The 26,423-nt window shown below is 39.0% G+C and overlaps 1 protein-coding gene across 3 annotated transcripts in view; it reads left to right on the forward strand.

The window, feature by feature from the left end:
* Nucleotides 1–26,423, forward strand: part of kif1b (kinesin family member 1B) — a 220,179-nt gene that overhangs the window by 146,612 nt on the left and 47,144 nt on the right. For all 3 annotated transcript variants that reach the window (XM_067970370.1, XM_067970371.1, XM_067970375.1), the window contains 11 exons: nucleotides 1,767–1,885; nucleotides 2,785–2,870; nucleotides 2,993–3,122; nucleotides 4,472–4,634; nucleotides 6,267–6,357; nucleotides 6,505–6,623; nucleotides 7,218–7,273; nucleotides 13,328–13,436; nucleotides 13,943–14,009; nucleotides 16,615–16,699; nucleotides 17,067–17,172. In XM_067970370.1, coding sequence (XP_067826471.1) covers nucleotides 1,767–1,885; nucleotides 2,785–2,870; nucleotides 2,993–3,122; nucleotides 4,472–4,634; nucleotides 6,267–6,357; nucleotides 6,505–6,623; nucleotides 7,218–7,273; nucleotides 13,328–13,436; nucleotides 13,943–14,009; nucleotides 16,615–16,699; nucleotides 17,067–17,172 — 1,131 coding nt within the window. The remainder of the gene's footprint in view (nucleotides 1–1,766; nucleotides 1,886–2,784; nucleotides 2,871–2,992; nucleotides 3,123–4,471; nucleotides 4,635–6,266; nucleotides 6,358–6,504; nucleotides 6,624–7,217; nucleotides 7,274–13,327; nucleotides 13,437–13,942; nucleotides 14,010–16,614; nucleotides 16,700–17,066; nucleotides 17,173–26,423) is intronic.

A 26,423-nucleotide genomic window follows, 5' to 3' on the forward strand; every position in this document is an offset into this window, starting at 1 on the left:
TGCATTCTAAATATATGTCGGCCTTTCACACTCAACAAATGGGTCTGCAATGGGACTAGGCCTGCAAAATAAATTTTAAGATTTCTGCATTGACGGTAGTTGGGAATACATGTTTCGATAACATATAGACTGCAGTTGTTGTATCCTTACTTCAGTTCTTTTTGTCATACCTTACTAAAAGTATAGTTGTGCTGATAAATGCTGCAACTGATACTAATTAGTCCTGCCAACCTTTTGGATTGTTTTTGATTATTCAAATATGTAAACATTAGCACTGTTTTGCTTATTTTATTTTTTTACGGTAACCTTTTGTAGTCAGAGTGCTTACTGGCTCAAAGCAGACTGAATAAGGCTCATGTGGTTCTTTTTGTTCTGTTTTAGGTCTTACTTTGTCTCGTTATTTTTAACCTTCATAATGTTAGCAGTTTGCTATATTTTCCTGTTTTTATAACTTTGTGTTTATTTCAGTATGATTATGACTCATTTTTATATTTAGTTGTCATTTTACAGCATTATCCCTCCCTTTCCCTCTCACACAATTGAAGATGTGTTGTTGGTAAACAAGTATATTTGAAGTGTTGCCCATGCAGGAGTGGGGGGCGGGGGTGCTGCAATAGGCCATAGTTGTAATTGGTGCTTATAGAGTTGTGCATCTGAACAGTGAGGATTTGCAGATATCCCATATAAGTGGTGAATCGTAAGTGAGGCATCACCCCCAAATTTTTGACTCCTTGTTGCAGATCCTGATTTTTTTTTTCCCCCCCCGAAATGCAGAATATAAAAGTTTTGATTATCTTGTGCATTAGCAATCATCTAATTGTGTTTCCCAGTTCCCCAGGTTGGGTAAGGAGGAGTAGGGCATAGAGCAAGAGAATCAATTGCATTTAGCAAATCAACAACTGATGCTGTTGAATTGGAAATAGCAACAGAATGTAAGTTACTTCCTGGTTATGGCTGTTTGGGATCTCCAAACACAAAGGTAGCGTAACTGTTATCTGTGCTTCATCAAGGCAGTCATCATCTGTTAATTTTGCATTGCAGTATTAACATGGTTCATGGATACAGTTTAGTTTATGGACACAATTTGTGACTGATTAATTCCACCCAGAACTGGTGGAGGTAAACTGAAGGTTCGTAAATCGGTAAACATGTAAAACTGGCAAAACAAGACAGATTTTGTGTAAAATTTGGGTAGTTTAAAATGATTAAGAAAAACCATGAACACGTTTAGCCTAGCTGAATAGGAAGTGACATTTTTATATCTGGATTGTTAAGTAAACTTAAATCAAACTCAAACTTGAAACAAAGATTCCTGATCGGTTTTTAGAAATACAACTCCAAAAGTGTGTAAAAGTCACCAGCATTGACAACCTTCATACCTGGTGTCTTTCAAAACTAAAAGTTTAAGTCAGTGTTTTAGTGAGGCATTTTCCCTACAAGTTATTTAATAAACAGCTGAGGCCTGGTCTTTCCAACAAACTGTCAAACTGTTAAATTCTGATCTGTGCGTACCTTTGACAAGAAATCTGCTCGGCTGACATTTCCTACAATAGAAACAAATGGAAATTTTTCATTGGAATTTTGTACTGGATCCAAGTTTTACCGATTCTAATATCCATTTACCTGGACTTTATTGTACCCATTTCTAAAAAGGATATGATCTGATAATATCTGCACATCCCTACTGCCAGGTGTTGCAAACGTTCACACAATCTTCAAATGTTTAGCTAAATAATAGTTTTGTGCTTGTCTTTCTTTGTTCACAGAGCATTTGTTTACCTCAGCAATTTGCTGTATCCAGTGCCCCTTGTTCACAGAATTGCTATAGTTAGTGAGAAGGGGGAGGTCCGAGGGTTCCTCCGAGTTGGCGTACAGGCCATCACTGGTGAGTTTTTACCAACTGGGTTTGTCAAGATTGAGGTTCGGTAACGTTAATAACCTTGGTGACCGGATAACACAATGCTTCAGTTATACCATTTTAACATCTTGTTTGTGAAGATCGATGCATAAATTGTTCCTGTTAACTGCTGTAGTGATGTAATAGACTTAACTTCATTTTATTTCCTTCTCTGATTTAAAAGGGTAAAATGATGCAAGTCCTGTTGTCTGACTTTATTTTAAAAAAAGCTTCCTTTATATTGTGAAGTTGTTATAATGCTGAGATTTGCCTAACTCCTAACTGTTGTAAATATTTTCCTTTTGTAATTTTAATTCCAGTATTGCATTGTACAGCTTTACAAGAATACAATAGAATCTGGGTCATTTGAGCAAGAAGCAGACTTTAATAAAGTGCACAAACCTTTTTGTTTAGACTTCAAAACTTCAATGTTTTACTGACATTTTCCACCTTTCCTTTTCTCCCCTCCCTATGATGGTTATTCAGGAGGACAGACCAGTAAACTGTTAAATTCACCAATTGGCCTTGAATCCTTTAAATGTGGTCAACAAGTGTAGTGTGGATTTGCTGGCAGGCAAATTGAGTGAAGCATTGCACTTGAGCAGGAATAGTTCCATCCCATGGGGCATCCAGCATTATGGCCCTCAATGGCCATTGTACCCATTCTGGCAGATTTAACTGTCAGCCAGTGGTCGAATTAGAACCCGTCACCGCAAGCATCTCTTGTAATAATTCAACAGACTCTAAAGTTACAAAAATACTTCTTGTGGTGACTGTGTCGAACACTAGTCCTTTCTTTTCTATCACCTTCACACTTAATGTAATAGTCTATACATAGCCCAAATCAGTTTGGATTTTATGCTGAATGTTTATCTCTTAACATCTAGCTGACGAAGAGGCACCAGACTATGGATCCGGTGTACGCCAGTCAGGCACTGCTAAAATCTCATTTGACGATGAGTACTTCAGAGAGGTACATATAACTTTGCTGTCTTTAAACCGCCAACACAGATTTGGATGTCTAAATATGCACATGCTTGGACACCTAGGTTATTTTCACCTTTTCCATGTCGGTCTTTGTTGCTCTAATTGCAGAGTGACATTTCTTCTGTGGTAATGACGCGTTCTGGCCTATCGCTGGAGGAACTTAGGATTGTAGAAGGGCAGGGTCAGAGTACAGAGATTATTACTCCGTCAGAGGAGATGAACAGAATCAACGAGCTGGGTAAACTGTTTTCAATAAGCTTGAAGTAATACTTGTGAACAGTAGCAATTGCTTTTTCAGACTGCTATTGGAATATAATAAGATTACACTGGATGTACAATTCAGTTCATTTGCATGAACCTCTTGACTATATTCAACATAATCCCTTCAAGTGGCATCAGAAAGTCAAGCACTTTGAATAGCGGTACTGTGTAACCTTGTCAGAGTTTAGTCATATAAATCATAATCTAAGCTGCTGTATAAATGTTATTATTGAGAATTTCTTGGAAATCCTATTAAGAACAGTGAAGTACTGAAATCTTTTTACAGAACTCAACCCATGTCAACTCTTCTTTCTAAATTATTATGAAAGTTGCTATTTAAATTCTGCTATTCACATTTACATTGGAGCACAATTAATAAATCCAATAGGATTTACAAATGTTAGAATTGGAAAATGGTAAGATTCCATTTTTTTCTGCAGAAATGGATTAGCATTAGAACTTTTCTGACTTTCAAATCCCCTTTTGAATAGATGGAGAAAAGAGTGCCCTGATTAATACTTATTTCACACACGATTCGACAGATGCTGTATTTTTTTTTTACTCGACTTCCCTAAAGGCAGTGAGTTGCGTCATGGATTCAGCTGCAGGGGTAACAGCAGCCCTGCAGATCATTGTCCAAGTGCCACGGTTCATGATGAGGTTCGACATGGGCACTCGTGCACATTTCTAGCAGGTCTCTGAAAAGCAATTTTCTCCTCCATCCTAACTGGGGTGCGCTGAGACTGCTTATAGTACCTCTTCCCAAAGGTCAGACTGACCAGTATGCTGCTTTTTACAAAAAAACAAATAACGCTCTTTCTTTCACTTCCTTTCTTGGCCCCCATTGTAATTTTTATTCTGAATATAAAACTAAGATTTGCTCCCAATTTTATGCTAATATAACAGCTTTTACTATTTAGGAAATCCCTCTTCTGTTAAAGTAATTAGGAATTTAAGAAAAATATTCCAGCTACTTTGAAACTAAATTTACGTGATAGTAAATGAAGTGACATTGCATTTAACACCCTGACCTCTTCCTTGCAATGAGCTTTATTTTATTCACTATTGTCATAATCAGACCTAGTCCCTAAAGTAATTTAATACATTGGATTCATGTCTGTAATTGATGATTTTAAGTTTGATTTTGCTGGTGGAATGATTAAAAACGGCAAGAAATAACATAGAATTAGTTTCTTGAGAGGATTCAAAGCTTTGATTAAGGGGATTATTAACCTTTATGGTGTGTAGTGAGCTAAATTAGTTAAATTGTCTTTGGGTCATGGTTACTAAATTAATAGTATTGTTTCTGGGTCTTTTGAATGGCAGATTTGAAATCAGGCACTGAGTTGGACCCAAAATTATCCTTGGAGGGAATTTATGGCGATGTTGGTGAACACCTGAAAATCGGCAGTGTATTCACTTTCCGAGTCACTGTGCTGCAGGCCAGTGGGATCCCACCTGAATACGCAGACATCTTTTGTCAGTTCAAGTAAGCAACTTATTTGCAATTGTACTTCATGGTTTACAACTCTTTCCACACAAAAGGCCTGGGAAGTGACATCACATATATCCTAAATTTGCTAAAGGCAGCAACGGGTACCATTTACTCTGTGGATTTTACTGGTTTCGGAGTGATGATGCACAAATTATAAAATGGCTTTGTCGAGAGGGATGAGACTGTGTAGTTCGGTCTATGATTACGAACATACAAAATTGATGGGCAGGAAAAGCTCAGCTGGTCCATCAAGCCTGCCCCACACCATGATGGTTGGAACATTATGACTAAACACTTCTTACCTCCCCACCCCATTACCTGCGAGGAAGCTATTCTTTTGACTGTTCATATGATTTTATTGCATTAAGTAGCTAATATTTTTAAAGCATGTACATTAGTATTTTTATTCTCTTAAGGGAAATAGCAGCTCGGGTGTTGGAGGAAGCTGTGCCAATAACAATTTATGTAGAATGAAACTAATTCACATAGCAGTTTTTGTTTTATATCCTGACAAATGACTAGTTTCATTTAAGAGTAATTACCTCATTTGCTATTCCTCTACATTGCAGCTTTGGTGCCACAAACACACCTGCTCTTTCTCTCTTCTCCGCCCCCCCCCCCTCCCCTCCTTAAACAGCTCCATGGTTGCTGCCAACAGTGATAAGCAAATAGATCGAGATAGATTTCTTTTTTCCCTGATCAAGATGGAGTCCTCTATTACAGTAAAGTGCTCCATCTAGTGGCCCTACCAAGAGTAAGAACTCCCACTGAAGCCAATAATGCCATCAATATCTACTGTTTTCATATTCAGTTTGACAAAATGCAATGTTGTAATTTTTTTTCAGTATATTTAGCAGTTTTGATGAATAGTCTTTTTTTTAGACTGGCATTTTGATAATTTGAAGTTTTAAGCTTTCAAATGCGAAATGTGTTACTTTTTTTTTTCCAAATGAGAGATTGTTCCTTAGCGCTGACATCCCTCCTTCATGTGCACTGAAGTTTTTCCACAGAAGGGGGGAAAAATTCAGCTTGGACAATAGTAATTTCATAAATGGTTTCATCACCTGAAGAACCACAGCAGCCTACAATCCATTATTTTAAAAAATTTATTCTGTGGATATATTTCTTGCCCATCCCTAGTTGCACTGAAATTACAACTGAGTAGCTTGGTAGGCCACTACGGAAGGCATTAAAAGTCAACCATGCATTGTAGAACTGGAGTCACATCTAGGACGGACCGGATAGGGTGGCAGTTTCCATTCCATGAAGGACATGAGTGAACCGGTTGGGCTTTTCTATGACCATTAGGGTACTTTCATGTGATTTTCTGGTGTTTGCCTGCAATTTATCATTTATTGAATACAATTTCACAACGTCTGGGTTTCTAGTCCAGCACCATAACTACACTGCTACGGTACCCACTGCACTGCCACAGTTCAGTGCTAAAAACTTGTCATTGTAATTGAGGCTGTATTCAGAATACAATCAAGAACTGGAAGGTAGAAATTGTTATCAGCAATGTCTGAACGCTTAATGCACTTGCATCAAATTTCCTCCTCCACTATTTTAATGGGGGTGTTAACTTCTTTAAGATAATTGTCAGTGGATGAATTTGTTTATTACCAGCTTTCTGCATCGCCACGATGAGGCCTTCTCCACTGAACCCCTAAAGAACAGTGGCCGTGGTACACCCCTTGGCTTTTACCATGTGCAGAATGTGAGTCTCAGTTACCAATGTTTTTTTTAACACTTGACCAACCATTTCACCAGTTAAATGTGAAGTTGTTAAATGTTCAAATTTTACATGTTTTCCAAAGTAAATTGAAAAACCTGCCTTTAAAAACGGTCTTGATCATTTATTTAGGTTGCTGTCGAAGTTACAGAATCATTTGCAGAATACATCAAGTCCAAGCCAATTGTTTTTGAGGTATTTGGGCACTATCAGCAGCACCCTTTTCATTACCAAGGACAAGATTTTAGCAGGTAAAAAAACATGCAGAGACTTGTAAAAAGCTTTGAAAGTTTTGGGCTATATAAATGAACTAAATAATTGCACCTGATTCCCAAGCATTGTATGCCTTTCTATGAAACCAGTCTCTCTTTTAGGCCTGAGTCTACATGTCTCTCTCTTTCCCCAACCCCACCCCCTACTGTAGCAATATAGTAGGTAACTTTCACTGGTACATTAAGTTGTTTTTTGAATCCAGCATAAATTTGAAGACCCTGAATCATTTAATGATTTTTTTGCACTTGTATTGCTACAGTGTACTGGAAATACATTTGACCTGAATGGACTAAAGATGAGCAGCTCTCTGATTCACAGCCAAAATATTGTACAGTTGCTATTTATTCAGTAGTCTCATACTCCATAGGATATGTAGATATGTTCTCCCTAATCAAAACACAGTACATGGGGAAGGGATGAGGTAGTAAAATACAATTAAAATAAAGTGCCATTGAGACGGTCTCTCCCAATCTTTCATTGGTAGATCGACTGTGCTTTTTTTAATTGGGAGAACTTTGCATAGTGCCAGAGGATGGATGAGTAAACTCACCTTTTCAACATTTTTCTTACAGTCCATCACAACCTGCTCGCAAATATTTCCCACCTCCAATGCCTCTTTCAAAACCAGGTGAGTCGGAATGGAAGTTCTTTTATAGTTGTGGCATTAGATATTACATGTGTTCAATCTTTTGTCTCACTGTAGACATAGTGTTTGAGTAGTAAATCTTCAGCCTAATTAATCTATTCAGTTGTATGATCAAGATTGTTACATGGAGAAGCAATTTTTTACTGTTTGCACTTAAAGTAACTACCAGTAGTTCCCTGGTTGCAATTTCTCGCTAAGGTAACGATGATTTCAGGTGACAAGTGCTGTTTTAGTAAATTAATGGTAATTATACGGAAGGTCTCAAATGAATGAAACAAACTCTGGAGCAAGTAAAGACCATTCTGCCCATCAAACCCATTCTATCTAGAGTCGACATGTGATTATTCTGTCATGGACTTTCTTTCTCTCTTTCTTGATCACTTTGGATTGAAGTTGAAGTCTGTAACTTGTTCCACCAGTTCAGGCTTAACTTTTTATCTTGGCTCTTATTTCCTATTTTATGGTCTGCACTAGGACCACTCATACGAACCCTGGGCTATACAACCATTTTCAGTAAGAAGATAGACTAATAGTATTTTTTCCTTTTTTGTAATGTATTGATCTTGATGCCCCTTTTTTGTGTCCTACAATATGGTGTCTTAGTTTATTTTCCGACTGCAACAAATAATGAAGATATACAAGGGATTTAATTTTCTGAACCGAATATAATGCTTGATGAAATACACAGCCATTAACTTAGGTCTTTATCTTGTCAATATGAGAGTAATTTTCAGTGGTACATATAGAAATATATTCATACAAATCTGATGTAATGGATGTGTGAATGGAAATGTTTCCTAAAACAAGTCTTAATAGCAAAGGAAAGGAGCCTTGATGTTTAATGCTACTAATCTCTTGTATATACACTTAAGGTATGCAAAGTTTTTGTAGATATTTCCAAGAAAGATTTACAGTTGCAAAAAGAAAAAATTATAATTAATATCAAGACTTGCACAACAAAACATTTAGTATTTTTATTTTTGCATGTTAAATATTTATTTTCTCTTTATCCTCCTGCCCTGCCCCCTACACCATCCATGCCCTTGATTTCTCTTCCATTTCAGACCATGAGCGAAAGATTGAATTGATTAGATATCTGATGTCTGGCTATGTAAATGTGCAGTTGCTTGATGCTCTCTCTGAGAATGCCAACACGTTTGTCTCATCTGCTGCCGGCTCGTTCATCAACAGCGCAGATCAGCTGCCAGCATTTCTTTTTCATCCTCTTCCCATTTGCCACGTTCTGAAAGTCCCAAAGCATCATGGTTGGTAACTAACACAGAGTCATGGCAAATTAGTGATGTTTTAGGACCCCATCTAGTGTAGTCTTCCCTGTCACACTGCCTTTGTAGCTCAGATGTACAGATTACAGCTTCCATTGTTCGTGATCAACTCGTGCACTGTATTGTACTGAAGCCGATGCTACGAATGTAGAAAAAAAACCCTGCTTTGTGAAGCTTAATCTGTAGTTTAAAATCTATCTTCATTTTAACATTGTTGTGTGAGTTTATGCCTTACCCTGGATATTCATTCATTATCTCATCATTTAATCATTTTCTTTTAGGCTACTTTTTTCAATTCATTTTTTCTATTTTTTTTTTGAAGTGGCGGACAAATGTAATCAGAGAAGCAGCATTTGAAATCACAGGATATGAAACCCTTTAGATATCCTGCCACCAGGTTTTATACTAGAAAACAATCAGATTCTGGTTAAGAGCAAGGACAGGGTTTGGATATGGGGTCTGTTGTAGATTTACCTGCCACTCTAAGGTTCCTATTCATAAATCTTTTACTTATCTTCTCGATAGCTGCCATCTCCAAATGACCATTTGTAAAAAAAAAATATTGCAGATGGTTGCTTCTGTCAGATAAAAGGAGGCAAAAATGATTTTTTTATATATATATAAACCTAGATGTAGTGTCAAAGACCATAATACAGCATAGCACTAAGATTGCAAAAAGTAGAAAGGCAGATAACGTAAATCAGGAAATAGTGATGAATAATGTCAAGTTTGGGATTAAAAAGACTTTATATTGCTGCTAGAGGTTCTGGGAAAGAATAGTTAGGAAACTGCAATAAATCTTAACAGATTTCAGCACGAGAAGGAGCTTGTATGACTATATATTTGCAGCTTAGAAAGAACAAGAAAGCAAAATTCAGAGTATCAGTGACATAGAATTACATAGAATGTACAGCACAGAAACAGGCCATTTGGCCCAACAGGTCTATGCCGGTGTTTATGCTCCACACAAGTCTCCTCCCACCCCTCTTCATCCAACCCTATCAGCATATCCTTCTATTCCTTTCTTCCTTTGAAAGAACTGATGAAATACACATAATGGAGGTTATAACTAGGAGAGGAGTTGACGAATGTGGTGTTAAACAATAAGAGTGATGGGATTGGATGATGAGTGGAGGAGGCCATTGAAGGAGCAAAGTCAGACACAGCGCTGGGAAGCTCCTGAGTTGATAGAAAGCAAGATGAACAGTCAGCTGCAGTAGAAAGGAAGCTAGATAGTTGTGCACATAGCTTAGGTGGAAGACAGTGCAAGTAACTTGTTTGGAAGTGATGGGTGCTGGACCCCGTCAAAGGTTTTGGAGATATACATGGAGTTGGGAACAGGCAAGATCAGTGGAGTTACCGTGCTGAATGTCATACTGGGTTAGATCAGAACTTTCACTGCAGTCCCTTTATTGTCTTCGGTATGGAATCTCAATTAGCAGCATGAACCTCAGTCTGCCACCGTGAAACCTGGTGTACAGAACAAACATGTAAAACACCAACATTTAAAAAAGACTTTGTTGGAAGTAACTAGCACTGCACTATGTGATTTCTCTCTCAGAATGTATTCTAATAGATGTAATTATTAATTATGTTGCTCCCTCCCCATTGTTCCCCAATAGGTTGTGTTTATGTACCCCAGTAATTAAAAGTATGCTTGTGCAATATTTGCCATGGTCCAGTGAAATGTATTTTCTATTTTTTCTCTTTTTTAAGCTGTGCATATTTCTAAGATGTGAAAATATATGCTTTTTAATCAAATATGTCAATATTTTAGCTCTCTGATAAGGAAATGACCAGTTCCTCTGAAGAAAGTTGGATTTTCTAAAGCAAGTATTTGCTCTTCACGAGTATTACTAATGAGGAGTTTGCTTTGAATTATTCTGTCAAACTACTGAGAAGTGAAAATTGCTCTTCTGCAGTAATGCATCTAACTGGAGCCTTCACCGTTTCTGTTCTGTTGTGCTGTTACATAGTTGAAAACAATCCAATATGTATCTCCCATTTAAAAACCAGTGTTTAAATTCCACTAAAATGCAATTTAGTTTGTCTCTAACTGCGACTGTGTGGGTGGCAGTTTCAGAAGGAGTTATGGGAAGTAACAATCTTGGTTACTGTATTGGAGTGAGAACTTGGGCCAAAAATGTTGAGTGATGAATGAGTTCAATAGTGGAGAGAATCATAGTGAATGGTGTAATCATGAGTTTCTCATACTGAGGGTGCTTGTAGATTTGAGAATGGAGTCTGAATATAAAAATCAGCACCAAGATCAGACTTTCTGGGTGTAGAAGCAGCACAACAGTTGCTATAACAAAATGTATGTCTTTTTAATTTACTTAAAACTGATCTTGAACGTAGCTGACACTTCGACGTTGTGGCAGACGAAGTAGAAAACCGAGGAATTAGTTTGTGTTAACCTTTTGAGTATTGGTCATCCGTTGCACTTTGAAATAGTTCCACCAAATGCCATCTATTTTAAGAAAAGGTTTTATACAGATTTCTAGAGATTGATGGTATGAAGTGAAACATGAAATGTACAGAACCGTAAAACATTTCTGAATTTATATTCACTGGATAAGTTCTTTAATTTTGGTGTAGAAATGTTTCTACACTTTTTTATTAGTTCTCAGGATGAGGGTGACACTGGCAGGGCTGGATTTATTGCCCATCCCTACTTCCCCCCCACCCCAAAACATGTTGTTGAACCTTCTCCTTGAACTGCTGCAGTTTTGTACTGATGGTGTTCCCACAATGGCGTTGGGTAGGGAATTCCAGGATTCTGGCCGAGCAGTGATGAAGGAATGGCAATATATGTCCAAGCCAGGATCGAGGTGATGGTGTTCCCACAGTTTTGCTGCTCGTCTTTCTTGGTAAAGAAAGAAAGTTCTTACATTTATATAGCACCTTTCACGACCTCAGGATACCCCAAAGGGCTTTAATTTTCTTTCTTTCTTAATTTAACTTTAGTAAATTGGTTAATTCATCCTTTCACATTTTGGCATCACCTTGGTACGGCCAATGAAGTACTTTTGAAGTGTAGTCACTGTTGCAATGTAGAGAAAGTAGAGGTTATGTGACTGGGAGGTACAGTCAAATTAATTTTGGTGAGTTAAGGCAGTGTACCCTGTAGTATATTCTGCAGCCACAGGGCGGCAGTGGTGGAGGGGAAGGATATTGAGTCCAGTAGCACCAATCAAGCAGACTCTCCATCACAGATGTTGTTGAACTTCTTGAGTGTTGTTGCGGCTGCACCTGCCCAGATGAGTGGTGAATCTTCCATCATACTCCTGACTTGAGTCTGCAGATGGTGGAGAGGCTTTGAAGGGGCAGGAGATGAGCCACTCATCATGATGTACCCGGTTTCTGCCCCTGCTTTTGTAAACAATTTTACAACACCAAGTTATAGTCCAGCAATTTTATTTTAAATTCACAAGCTTTCGGAGATTCACAACACCAAGTTATAGTCCAGCAATTTTATTTTAAATTCACAAGCTTGTGAATTTAAAATAAAATTGCTGGACTATAACTTGGTGTTGTAAAATTGTTTACAATTGTCAACCCCAGTCCATCTCCGGCATCTCCACATCCTGCTTTTGTAGCCACAATGTTGATGCGGCTGCACCAGTTAAGCTTCTCCTAAATGTGGCCCATGTTTCTTCGCATATTATGCACTAGTTTCAACTGTGGTTAGTTTCACTGTGAGCTGAAACTAACTGTAATTGACAAATGGCTTAGCTGCAATGCTTCAGATTTTGCAGGCCTGGCGGACTAGGAAATGGCCCTTCAGTTGATTTGGAGCAGCTTCTTTGCACCAATCACTCCTGCAGTCCAGGAAGTTTAAAGAGCCAAGGCTCAATCTTCCAAGTTTTCAAGCTTTGATGCAGTGAAGGATTTTGGAACAAGAGCTGGTGGGAAGAGGAAGAAGGCTTGAATTATTTGTGTTTCGAGGGTTGGAATCTACGTGTACGCAGGCCTTGCCTTTTTGTGGTGGGGTCTTCTGGCCTTTTTTGTGTATAGGAAGTCTTTTTTGTGTGTGTAGGAGATCTCGATTTTTCTATGTGCACAGTGCTGCTTTTTTTTGTGTGTTTGAGGTCTTGCAATACTTGTGCGTAGGAATGTTTGAATTTTCTGTGCACCAGGACTCGCATTCCTGCAAAATCATACAGCCCACTTACTGGTTTTGACACCAGTATTCGGGCCTCTGCTCAAAAGATTGGATATCCCTGGTTTATCTTACATGATATCTGTGTTGGAACTTCATTATTATACAAAGAAATACAATTTGCCAGGACACCTCATCAAGCTGCGATTTAGCATTCTGTAATTGTGGCATTAAAAAGATCAAGTTGTCATCAGGCAATATTCCATACTTTCTTAATTTAGCTTTAGTAAATTGATTAATTCATCCTTTCACATTCTGGCATCACCTTGGTACTTTACAGCAGACACAACCTGATAATTGACCAACTGATGTATCAAATAATTTCACATTTGGGACAGAATAAAGAACACAGCGTCAAGAGAGCCCCAATTTTACATGAAAGATCTTAAATGCTCAGAGGATTAAGTGGGAGGTGAGAAGTTCTAAGTCTGGGTTTGGACTTGGTTGATTTATTTTTATTCTTTTCTCCTCCTTTCCCTACAAGGTTTATTTTGAAAGCTTTAAAATGAATGGAAAATGGCGGAGGTTACTCCAGAGTGCAGCTACATGTTAAGTTTAATGTGTTGACATTTTGTTCTTTTCGTGTTTCAGTACCAGCCACCAAGTTGAATGCCATGAGCAAACCTAGTCTGGGACAATGTGTCAGCAAATACGACTTGCTTGTCTGGTTTGAGATCAGTGAACTGGAACCTACAGGAGAGTAAGTTGATAAATGACGAGGTTTATTTTTACTGATCAATACATGTACAGTCAGGCATAATACAATTTGCAGCATTTCTTTCTCCTAATGATGAGATTGTTGTCTGAGATGAGTCTCATTAGTTGGGTAAATTCTTGTACAGCTTTGTTAATTTATACTTATCAAAAATTACATGTTTTGAGATGTTGTCTCTACAAAAAGTACTATTTTTAAACTGGTTGCATGGAGGGTAGGGGGTGAGAGAGGAGAGATGGGGAAAGAGAGAATTTGCTACAGTGCTAATTCTGATAAGGGCTACAGATCATAGAGGTGTTCTTTTTATCCTCGTACATTCTTCCTGCCCAAGAAACCTTTTGGAAAAGTAAAGAAGTTAAAAATATGATCAGTTTATAAAATTATACAAGGTTTTTCTAGGTTTATTAGGGGGTTCAGAGAATGGCTCAGTGTAATTTTTCTCCTCATTTGGGCTGATTCTTACTTTGACGGATGTCTTGTCCATTGTGCAGATATATCCCGGCAGTAGTGGACCATAGCGGAGGCCTGCCATGTCAAGGCACTTACCTGCTTCACCAGGTAAATATTTCAGTTGAACTCATCTATTTAACCCTGTGTCTGGTCGATACTTTATGCCAGAAAAGTGGTTCTGACGTCAAAAATTGTCGCGCAAGATATTAAATTTTCAAGCCTCAATTATACTTAAATTCACATGTATTCAATTCTGATCTAACGTTGTCTTGAAATATAATTTCAACCGGTATTTTTACCTCCTCATGCAGTATAGTTGTCCTATTGTACCCAACTCTAATTCTGTGCAGCTGATTTTTGGCCCATTAGATGCAACTGGATTCCTCTGTTCAGGCTTAATAATGGTCAGATAAACTGAAGCCAATTCCCAGCTTGTTGATGCTTGGGAAATTTGGAAGAACTGTGCTGGAACTAGCTGTTGCTGGGTTTGATGCTCAGAGAATCTCAAACGTTTCTAATAACAAAACAGAAATTTGGAACTGGGCCTAGTTCTCATTTTGTCATTGACCTGGAAAGAGCCTCACAATTTTAGTGAGAGGAAAAAAAGCAACAGATGATTCTGGGTCATGCGACTCTTCGTTCATTGGAAACTCTCAAAATTGAGCTTGGTTTTTGTAGGAGAAAAGAAAATTTAGAGGAAGCTTCATCCAGATGTTTAAAGTGGTAGGTACAGATCGGACAACTGTACGGTTATTTAAATTAGATTGCAGAACTAAAGCACATGTACTCAGTAAGCCTCAAGCAAGAGATTACACATTTCCCCTGAGTTACAAAAGAGTGGAATAGAGCCTTACCAGAAGCAATTAGGGCCATGTTAATTATTTAAAAAGAGCTGGAGAGCCCTGATACTTTAGTTGTTCAGATTTTGTGGTGAGCTATACCGACAGGGTTTCATTTCCATCCTGCACTGAGGTAGCTACAATGGGCCTTTGTGTCCCTGAGCTCGGGAGTGTCGAAATCAGCTAGGTTCCTTTCTCCTGATCACTATACAGTGGTCCTGGCAGGAGGAGTGAATGTGTGAGAGAGAGAGTGTTTATCTAAGCGCACATATACATAAGATGAAAATATGATCAGACCCAGCTCCACAATCAAATAGCCTGCCAACACTCACTGAACCGGCTACCACATAAACCATACGGACACTTGTATCCGGAAGCAATACGGGTACACTTACCTGATCAAATATTCTGTGGACGCAGTGTGCTGTTTGCATAATAGTTGTGTCACCTGTGTAATTGAACTAGGCAGAGTTAAACAGTGTGGGTTGTGTAATATGCAGTACTCAGAAAGCACTCTATTTTACGTACCATTGTGCACTCTGAGAACACTGTTGACGCACATAGAGAAGAACAAAACCGTAAGGAGAAATGAGTCATCCTTTGATTGAACTGACCTCTGACCAAAGCAGCTTTTTTAGCTTGGAAATTTTATGGAGCATAGATCGAATTGAAAGGAGAATAATCTTTGGCAGGGCAGAGGTTTAGCATTGTGGCAAAAGGAAGACTTGCATTTATGTAGCACCTTTCATGGCCTCAGGAAGTCCCAAAGTGCTTTATAGCCAATCAAGTACTTTTGTAGTGTAGTCACTGTTGTAATGAAGGAAATGCAGCAGCCAATTTAAGCACAGCAAGGCCCCACAAACAGCAATGTGATAATGACCAGATAGAACCACATTTTTCATAAATTCAATTATTTGGTATAAATTCATAAGAAATCTTTCATTTTGAAGGATTTGGAAATGTTGAATCAGTCCATGGCAGTGATGTGCTAAAAATTCTGGCTGTCTATCATGCACAATGCTTGGTCAGGATTGAGTCTGGTTTCTTGTATTGTCTTCTGTGTTTCTAATTACAATAATCCTGAAGCATTTTGCATCTGACATGTAGTCTATTGAGGAGTACTGAATGATGGTGATCTGACTAAAGCCATATTAATAAAATATATTCTAGTAAAATGCTATAGATGGTATTTTTAGAATACTTTGTTCCAATTTCTGATTTTAAAAAATCAATTTCTTGATTTGATCTAGACTTCCTATGATTTACTTTCCTTTAAGCTCAGATGGCTGACTCATCTGCTTTTGTTCAACCTACAAAGGTTAAGCTCCCAGAGGTTCTTAAAGCATTCATTCAGTCTTGTCCTACTCAAGCTATGAACTTGTACTATAACACTGCTATACTAAAATTATAAATAGTATGTATCTTAAGAAGGAAAGAACTTGCATTTGTATTGCACCTTTCATGGCCTCAGGATGTCCCAAAGTGCTTCACAGCCAATGAGGAACTGTTGAAGTATAGTCACTGTTGTCATGTAGGGAGCCAATTTACACACAGCAAGATCCCACAAACAGCAATGAGATAAATAATAAGATAATTGGTGATGTTGGTTGAGGGATAAATATTGGCCAGGATACTGGAAGAATTTCCCTGCTCCTCTTCGAAAAGTGCCATGAGATCTTTTCCATCCACCTGAGAGGGAATCCAAAAGGCTGCATCACTCTCCCTCCGTACTAAAGCTAAGTGTCAGCCTTGATTATGTGCTTAAGTCCTGTAGTGGGGCTTGTACATGCAACGCTTCTGACACAGCGGTGAGAACGCTACCACTGAACCACGTCTGACACCAAATAAACTAGAACTTTATTTTCTCGCAATAGGGAATTCAACGCAGGATTACGGTAACTATTGTACATGAAAAGGGCAGCGAACTTCATTGGAAAGATGTTCGAGAGCTAGTTGTTGGTGAGTGTTTTTCCAAAATCTTTTTTCCTTTTCAACCTTACTGAAAATATTAAACTTTATTTTTTAAAGTATTTTGCTTTTGCTATCTCTCTGGAGAGAGATAGAATTGCTGAAATTGGTAATGTTTGGACTCTCATTAAGAGTTAATTATTTGCATTCACATTTTAGTCAGAACAATAAATCTTTCTGCTTTGGAATTTAAAAGGCCCCCATTCTTGTACTAAACTGTGATTTATATTAAACTGGTAAACAGAATTTCCTTTTGACTTCAGACACGAAGGGAAAATACAGAAACTCCATGAGACAAGTGATGTTCATGCTGTCTCCTTCAAACCCAGTAATTATGTGTTTCACCACTTGCTCCCAGGCCGCATCAGGAATAAACCAGAGGTGGACGAGGCTGCTATAGATGCTGTTTTATCTTTGAATATTATTTCCGCAAAACATATCAAGTCTTCAAACGATGCTCATAGGTATGTGTGGTTTTTTTTCAGAAGAGACTGCACATCTTGAGGTTCAGTTCTTTTGTCCATACTCTATGAAATTGCATTCCTTACCTTGTAGTGTCTGAATTAAGGTTTGGGCCTGGCATAACCAATGTTTGTTTTTTTGAATAGTGTTCAGTATGAAGCATCTGTCTGATTGGAATGTCAGCACGCTTGTGACTGTAGCTTAACCCAGTTGCGAATGGTAGATTTGATTTGATGTGTGGTCTTTCAAAAATACAGTCCAACTACTGATGATACCAAGCTCCCAGCTCGGTGGGACCATCGTGTTTATCTTATACGGATACTCAGTTTGAGAATCGGCATAAGATACATACGTACAAAATTGACAGGCAGGAAAAGACCAGCTGGTCCATCAAGCCTGCACCACACTCATGATGGTCCGAGCATTATGACCGTCACTTCCTTCCCCGAAGCCATGTAATCTGCTGAGAGAGGCTGCCCTGATGTCTGAAGCTGTCATCAAGGTGTCTGGATTGTTCCTGGGTAGTAGGTTTTAATCTTTTATCTTTCTAGTTTCCTCACCACCTCTTTCCTTCTCTCTCCTCTCATTCTCTCCTCTTTTCTCGTGTTTATACATATTTCAAGTGGAACAAAATGAGCCCTCTGAGAGGCCTTTAAGGTTCTAACCCTTAGATGGCCAGTAGGTTCGGGAAATGAGCTGTCTCCCTGGGCCAGCTGATTTGTATGTGCTTCAGCATCTCAGTGCATGAGCTGAACAAGCACTATTATCACAGTATTAAATCGAAGATGTCAGGGACAACCCTAAACTACAAAAAAATTTATAAACTATTTCTTTTTTCTTTCCCCAGTCTCTCTACTGTATTTAACGTTATATATTTTTAACCTAACCTTTTTATAACTTAGTTCTTTTTGAAACCATCCTTAAATCACCTTACTTGCCTAATTTCTCCTATTTTCACCATCCATTTTGGAGGTTAGAGCAGCATTTTATAAAAAAATGGCTTTGTTTGACTAAAAACCAGCTCAAAAAGACGAGCTAATTAAAGCCACAGCAGTGAAGATTACCATGATCTGGGCTGCAACTAGGTCAATCTTTAAAGCGTAGAAATAGGCCAAAACAGGAAGGGCTGCTGATGTGTGTATACTGGATGGTTTATAGACTAAGAGCTTGCCTAGATAAGTACCTCATCTGTGGCACATTAAGGATTATAGCCTGGATGTTCCAATATGTAAAGGGCCCTTTTGCTCTTGAGGTTCAGAAGCCTTAGTCTAACAGTGAAATATTCAGGACTGCAGAAGGAATTCAGTGGTCAGGTGGCCTCTAGCTTGCGTGTTGTACTGATGCAGATGGTTGATGTTTTTGCAGTTTCCTTTATCGCTTACACAAGGCATGCCTGGCTGGTATTTCCGTTAATTTGGCTGCAGTTTGTTTCTCTCCTTTCTTTCTTCAGTACTACTAATGGATGCTTCTTGTATTTTGCAGGCTGTTTCTTGATTTGGATTTACCTAGGTATTTTGAGTTTTTCATTGTTGCTTGTTTATTCTGTGCTTATTAGATTAGTGCTTCATCACTTTTTTAAAAAAAAATTCATTTCCTTTGCTTTTTATTTAGTCATTGCTTAGTGCTGTTCCCAAACTTGTCTTTATACCACAGGTGTGGGAAATAACCAGTGAAAACATTTTACTTATTTCCATGGGCACGACATAAGCATCAGGGGCTCAGAACACGTTCATTCTGGTCTGAGAATTCAGACACTAGAGTTCAGTTCCACAAACCCACATGTTATAGATTTAATTGTTTGGCAAAAAGTTGGTTTTAATTTTTACCCCTCTGACTATTTAAATATTAAATTCACTCAAGTTAAGTGACCATCTTTTGGTATTGCTGCTGTAGGCTAATGTCAGCCAATAGGTGTAAGCCACTATATACACAGCAAATGGAGTGTGTGTAACAATCTCCACAGATGGATTGGTCGTAACGTGGAGCTAGATTGGTGTGTGATACCAATAAGAGCTCAATCTTTAACTTAAACGTATTCAAATATTTAGGGGGGATAGCGTGCCTTGGAACTAGAAATGTAAACATTTACTGAGCTGTAGTGATGTGGAATACAAGCGTTGGCACCAATAAGATTACTGTCAAATTTACATTCGTACTACATGGAATAAGAATAACGAGACTCAACAGGGTCAGTAGTTGGAGGGCCACAATTAACTTCAGTGCCTCTGGGGGGAGGGAGAAGAAAAATTGATCAGGTTTTCCGCACCAGGCCCCTGCTGAAAGGTGAACTGTGTGGAAGTCTAAGAACAGAATTGGGCTCGGTTGTGATGCACTGCGAGGTGGAATAGCCTCCAGGCGCTGACTGTCTAAGTTCACACATGAGGAGATGGCCGCTGAGGATGAGGAATAAAAATGGAGAATTTAAATTAAGCTTTGTGGCAATTAAATATTGTATGGGTTATACTTGCCCTGAATTATCTCAACTTGTAAGTACGTTTTCCAGACAGTGACCCAGGGACATTGGAGAGAAATAAGTCAGCTGTGATGGGGGGTGGGGGGGAAGGGGGATCAAGAGATCTCTGTCCTTATTTTAATCCCAGTTTCTATCAAGAAAAAGTTTAAAAGGAAATACCCTGTGGTATAAACAAAATAGTGTATGAAGAGGAGATGTTGCATGAACATTATTTCCACTGGTGGTGCCTGTAATTCACTCAAGACATTGTCTCCAGTGATTCCAGTAAAACCTGCTTCAGGGAAATAGTTCCTGTATGACGCTCCTCTTGCACAGTATCCCCTAGTCTTTGGTAGTGGCAGTGGTTGTTCAGCGTAGATATATTGAAAATAAAGTCCTCCAGCAATATTTATGTCCTCTGAATGGTAATACTCGATTCATATTATAGGTAATGTGCCATGGTAATACCCTGCATTTCCAGCATATTGTCTTAATCAAATTTATGGTTATAGTCTGTGGTCCAGAAAATAACCAGTAAGATGTGTGTAGGCAGTCTTTCTGTCGACAATTTCTCTCTTCTCCCTCCCGACCCCGCTCCCCACAGACACAGGCTGCTCACCCTTCACCCCGACCTGCTGACCTATTTTGGCGCTCGGTTCCCCAACGCTGCAAATTTAAATTCTTATCATTGTGTTTAAATTCCTTCATGGCCTCGTCCCTCCCTAGCTTTCTGTAATCTCCTCCAGCCCTCCGTTCTCTGACTCTGTTTTTTGCATCCCCCCCTCCTCCCCCCCAATCCTTCGGCCAACCATTGGGAGTCTCGCCTTCAGCTGTTGAGGCTCCACACTCTGCAATTTCCTCCTTGAACCCCTCCACCTCCCTCTCCTCCTTCATGGCCCTCCTTAAAAGCCATCTCTTTGACCAAGCTTTGGTCATCCCTCTTAATATCTCCTCCGTTGTCTTGGTGCCCATTTTTGTCTGCTCACACCTCTGTGAAGTGTCTTGGGATGTTTTTCTACATTAAAGCTCCTATGTAAATGTAAGTTGTTCTTGATTTAGTATTTGACTATTGTTTTTATGTATCCCATCCCACTGAGTTTTAGGTCCACCTTCTCCCATCCTTGTTCCCCTTGCAAATAGCACACTTGTCCTTGAATCAGAGGGTAGGTAGATATGCTCTCAGCCTTTCACTCTGCAACCATGAGAAGGTGCAAAACAGCTGCTCAAAATGACTCAACTTCCATGCAAATTAATTCTTTCTCTTCACCCCTGCTCTCCGTGGGTATGGAAGTACTTGCTCACCATTCTGCACTTCCTCTGATCAGTCAGCCAAGATCAGCAACTGACTGATCAGCAACATTATAACTGAATTTGGAGAAGAGGTCTGGTTGAAAGGGGATATCTGCACACAAGAGAGTGCTTTAGCATAAATTGAATACAGTAAACCTGTTGTCTATGATATGTTTGATAAATGTTGCCTTATAGATGAATGCATTCTTATGATTACCTATTGGAATATTCTTGTTTCAGCATTGACTATGATCTGCATTGATTATTTTACAACGATGAAGCTAATTTTACTTCATAACATTTAGATTGAATGTGCAAGAATTCCCCTTGTAATTTTCTCTGATTTTGGGGAGGCATTTCATCATCTAATAACAAATCACGTTAGTGTTCCAAATTTCCAAAAAGGATTGAAGGTAGACCAACTTTGTTTATCCCGATGGTCCATTTGCCTTCATTTGTATAACTGATTACATTCTTCTTCATAGCCCCGAAGTTGTGCAGATTATGACTCTTGTAAAGTACTGCTGAAACCCTCATCCATGCCTTTCTTGCCTCTGGACTCGACTATTCCAATTCTCTCCTGACTGGCCTCCCATCTTCCACCCTCCATAAACTTGAGCTCATCCAAAGCTCTGCTGCCCGTATCCTAACTCGCACCAAGTCCCGTTCTCCCATCACCCCTGTGCTCAATGACCTACATTTGCTCCCAGTCTGGGAACGCCTCGATTTTAAAATTCTCATCCTTGTTTTCGACTCCCTTTGTGGCCTCGCCCTTCCCTATCTCTGTAACCTCCTCCAGCCCGACAACCCTCCGAGATCTCTGCGCTCCTCTAATTCTTGCCTCTTGCGCATCCCCAATTTTAATCACTCCACCAATGGTGGCCGTGCCTTCAGCTGCCTAGGCCCTAAGCTCTGGAATTCCCTCCCTAAACCCCTTGGCCTCTCTACTTCTCTCTCCTCCTTTAAGACGCTCCTTAAAACCTATCTCTTTCACCTATCCTAGTATCTCTTTATGTGGCTCAGTGTCAAATTTTGTTTGAGGCTTCTGTGAAGTGCCTTGGGACATTTTACTACATTAAAGGCGCTATATAAATGCAAGTTGTTGTTGCATATGATGAATTTTAGTTGTTCATGTTTTAATGTGAGGTTATCCACTTCAGTTGTAAAAACAGAAAGACAGATTATTATCTGAATGGTGATAGATTGGGAAAAGGGGAGGTGCAACGAGACCTGGGTGTCCTTGTACACCAGTTGCTGAAAGCGAGCATTCAGGTGCAGCAAGCAATTAGGAAGGCGAATGGTATGTTGACGTTCATTGCAAGAGGATTTGAGTACAGGAACAGGGATGTCTTACTGCAGTTGTATGGAGCCTTGGTGAGACCACATCTGGAGTATTGTGTGCAGTTTTGGTCTCCTTATCTAAGAAAGGATGTCCTTGCCATGGAGGGAGTGCAACAAAGGTTTACCAGACTGATTCCTGGGATGGCAGGACTGACGTATGAGGAGAGATTGGGTCGACTAGGCCTATATTCACTAGGGTTTAGAAGAATGAGAGGTGATCTCATCGAAACATATAAAATTCTAACAGGACTAGACAGACTAGATGCAGGGAGGATGTTCCCAATGGCTGGGGAGTCCAGAACCAGGGGTCACAGTCTCAGGATACGGGGTATGCCATTTAGAACCGAGATTAGGAGAAATTTCTTCACTCAGAGGGTGGTGAACCTGTGGAATTCTCTACCACTGAAGGCAGTGGAGGCCAAGTCATTAGGTGTATTCAAGAAGGAGTTAAATATATTTCTTAATGCAAAGGGGATCAAGGGATAGGGAGAAAAAGCGGGAACAGGGTACTGAGTTAGACGATCAGCCATGATCATTTTGAATGGCGGAGCAGGCCCGAAGGGCTGAATGGCCAACTCTTGCTCCTATTTTCTATGTTTTTATGTATTACTTTTATATTATGCTTTTTTCCACATTTATCTTAAGTAAGTACATTCAGATTATGCACTTTGCACTTTATGTGCAGCTTGTATGTTCATGAGGTTCACCTGGGTTTTCTTAATGCAGGCATTATATAATGATTTGATAAGCTGTGCACATAGCGCATAGCAAATTTAAGTCTAATTTAATTACAAAGAGCTAATGGAATCTCTTACTAAAGACATATCAACAAAAGCTCAAATTTTTGAAGGTAGAGTTTACTGCAGAAACTGTTTCTCATTTCAAGAGGAATGTGGCTGAGGATCAATCCATGCCTTTCAGGTGAAAAGCCCCCTGAGAATAGTGGGGAGGGGACAGAAAGGAAGAGAACAAGAGTTGATGGTTAAAGGTACTGGTCTGTACTGAGTCAGCTGGGGCAGCTGTTGGGGTTGCAGCATCCCTGGGCTGGGTAGAGGAAAAGTCAGCCAGAGTTTTGCTCCTGAAAGTGTGGCGATATCTGGTGAAGAAATGAACCTACGTATTCGAACAACTAGCTGAAATCATGATCTTGGCAAGTTTATGAAGAATAGTCTCTCTAACAAAGTACCAGAGGACTGCCAATGGCTGTGGAACCGTAACTCGGCAGGAGTCAGTGACTTTAGGTGAGGAAGAGAGAAGGTAATTACAAAAAAAGCACATCATTCAGAATTTTAATAACCTGCCACAAGGAACTACGGCTGGAGATTTATTACAGGATTTGTCTGGCCAGTACAGCACCGTGAAATGGTAGGATGCAGGTGTGCACTGGAAATTCCCCACATGCTGACTTAATTTCTGGGTGGATGCTGCAGGAAAGCTGTGTGTTTCCCCACAGGGACAGGGAGAGAAAACCTAAAGTGTTGCCTTAGGCTGCACTTGTGCATCTCTTGGCTCGTGGATTCAGCATATGGAAATTCTTTGGAGCAAGCCAGCTACCTAACCCATCAGCCAGGAACGTCAATAGTATGGGCAGGCCATCAGGCAGAGGAAGGGAGAAACTATCAGGGAAAACCACTTAAAAGTAGGGCCTTAACCTCTTGTATAAAGATGCTGAGTGCATTCAGGCACAAAATATTCAACATTAGAAGAAACATATCTAGTCAGTAACTTAATATTAATTTGAAGGGAAAAGTCAGCTAAGTTGAATCACAGCGCTCGTGTAGGTAAACTGATTTCTCACTGTGCATAAATTATGTCAGTCTCACAGTTTGTATATTTTCATCAAATTGCCCAATTTTTAAACCCATCTATACTGAATTTAAAAGCAAAGTACAACTTGAAATCAAGGTGGCACTGAAGAAAATAGCTGCATTTGAAAAATTTTAGAAGACATTTCGTTTTTTATTTGCTCCAGACAATTGATTACTGAAAAACATAAAATTATCAGGTGTATAATTTTCTTTTATTTAAAAAAAACTAGAGTCAAAAATCTCACTATTACTCTGTTAGTTTAGAAATGACCACGGCAGAGATTTACATATCGCAACTATATTAACATTTTGTGTCTTTAACAAAATGTCATTTTGCAAAATGCCTCCATTAGAATCAACTTTCTTACGATGCAAATAATTGTGATTTGAAAAATATAGCTATGTGCAGAGTTCTGTGAATACAAAAGTTTACAGCTCTGTGCATATTAAAGTACCTGTAGGAAGATATTTTGTTAATATGTTACTGCTGTCTTTATGCTCTCTGTATAGATTGTCTGAATCGGTCTTGAAAGTTCAATCTACTTTTTCTTGAGTTAGTAACCAAATTAGTTTTGTCTGCGTATGATCTTCGTATTGTACTGTTACATGATTACAGCTTTTTTGGGAAATATAGTTTTTATCCTGATAGCTTGTTCTACTTTAATGTATCTCAATATCGTGCATCTGGAATTTACTTTCAACCATTTTATTCAATGTACTGAATTCCACGCTGATATACGGGCATTAAGCTCTCCAGTTTGATTCTGAATTCATGAATTGACAAATAGCTGTATTTGTAAGGATATCACAAACATATACAACGACGTCAGTGGTACAAATGATATCATCCAACATATGTTGTTTACCTTTCAAAGCACTGTCTCCTGGGAAGTTTTCCACTGCTTTGTGTAATTACGAATAGAAATATAAATGTCAGTAACAAGACATGACTTGGTAACAGTTTTTTTTTACGCACTGAGTTGTTATGATCTGGAATGCACTGCTTGAAAGGGCGGTGGAAGTAGATTCAATAATAACTTTCAAAAGGGAATTGGATAAATACTTGAAAAGGAAACATTTGCAGGACTAGAGGGAAAGAGCGGGGGAGTGGGACCAATTGGATAGTTCTTTCAAAGAGTCGGCACAGGCATGATGGGCTGAATGACCTCCTTCTGTGCTGTATGATTCTGTGATTGTAAACAATTTTACAACACCAAGTTATAGTCCAACAATTTTATTTGAAAATCACAAGCTTTCGGAGGCTTCCTCCTTCCTCAGGTGAATGTCAAGAAATCCTCGAACCTTTCGCAATTGCCTTGGCAACGGGCAGTTGGAAAGACTATCTGTAATCACCAGGTATTGTTCTGTGATTTATAAATGCGAAAGGTTCGAGGATTTCTTGACATTCACCTGAGGAAGGAGGAAGCCTCCGAAAGCTTGTGATTTTCAAATAAAATTGTTGGACTATAACTTGGTGTTGTAAAATTGTTTACAATTGTCAACCCCAGCCCATCACCGGCATCTCCACATCATGATTCTGTGATAACAGACCTTTTACACATTGCAGTTTAATAAATAGGAAGCTGTGTGCTGTTTGGGACAGAATGGAACTACTTGTGACAGGAAGCAAGACTAATCAGAAAAAGTGACCCTTTGACTGTTGTATTTGGAATTTTTGGGTGGCAGTTTTTGAATTACATTGCAGCTGCTACAATGTGCAAGGAATGGGTGGGAACCCAAGCTAAAACACAAATAAAGGAAGAGAAAGGAAATTGGTAAAAATGGGCAGTGTCGCTGCATAACTGCAGAATAGTAACACTGCAACTGTAACATCGAGCAGGATTTCAACAAACATCTGAGGCAAAATCAAGTCTATCAACAGCAGCATTGCAAGATTATATAAACTAAGACAAGATTTTGTGATTATACTGGACCATGAATAAACTGAGAAGAGCAATAAAATGTCTGTTTGGGCTTGATATTGATGGGGTGGTTGGAACAAAGACATCAAGCCATGGAATTTATACTAGGAAATTATTTTCAGGACTCATGGTCAGTCTAAAAGAGGAAAGAGATAATCCAAGGAAAGTGTCCATGAAACCTGGTGAATGATCAGAAGAATATGGGGAAGAAGCTGTAGCTGAGATGAGGGGAACGAGAACTTTAAATACTTCATTCAGGTTTCCAGAATGGTCTTTTTTAATACTGTAACATCTTGAAAAGAGAAAGTATTAAAAAGATAGAGCTATAAGAATTTATAATGGTTTAGTGGAAAAATTAGTAGTTGGGGTGGCTCTGAGACAAATAGATGGGAAGGTTCCAGGCATCTGTTTTGGTGTAGTTAGTTATCAGCCAAGGGGTC

Source organism: Heptranchias perlo, chromosome 32 (assembly GCF_035084215.1).
Source record: "Heptranchias perlo isolate sHepPer1 chromosome 32, sHepPer1.hap1, whole genome shotgun sequence".
NCBI classification, from domain to species: Eukaryota; Metazoa; Chordata; class Chondrichthyes; order Hexanchiformes; family Hexanchidae; genus Heptranchias; species Heptranchias perlo.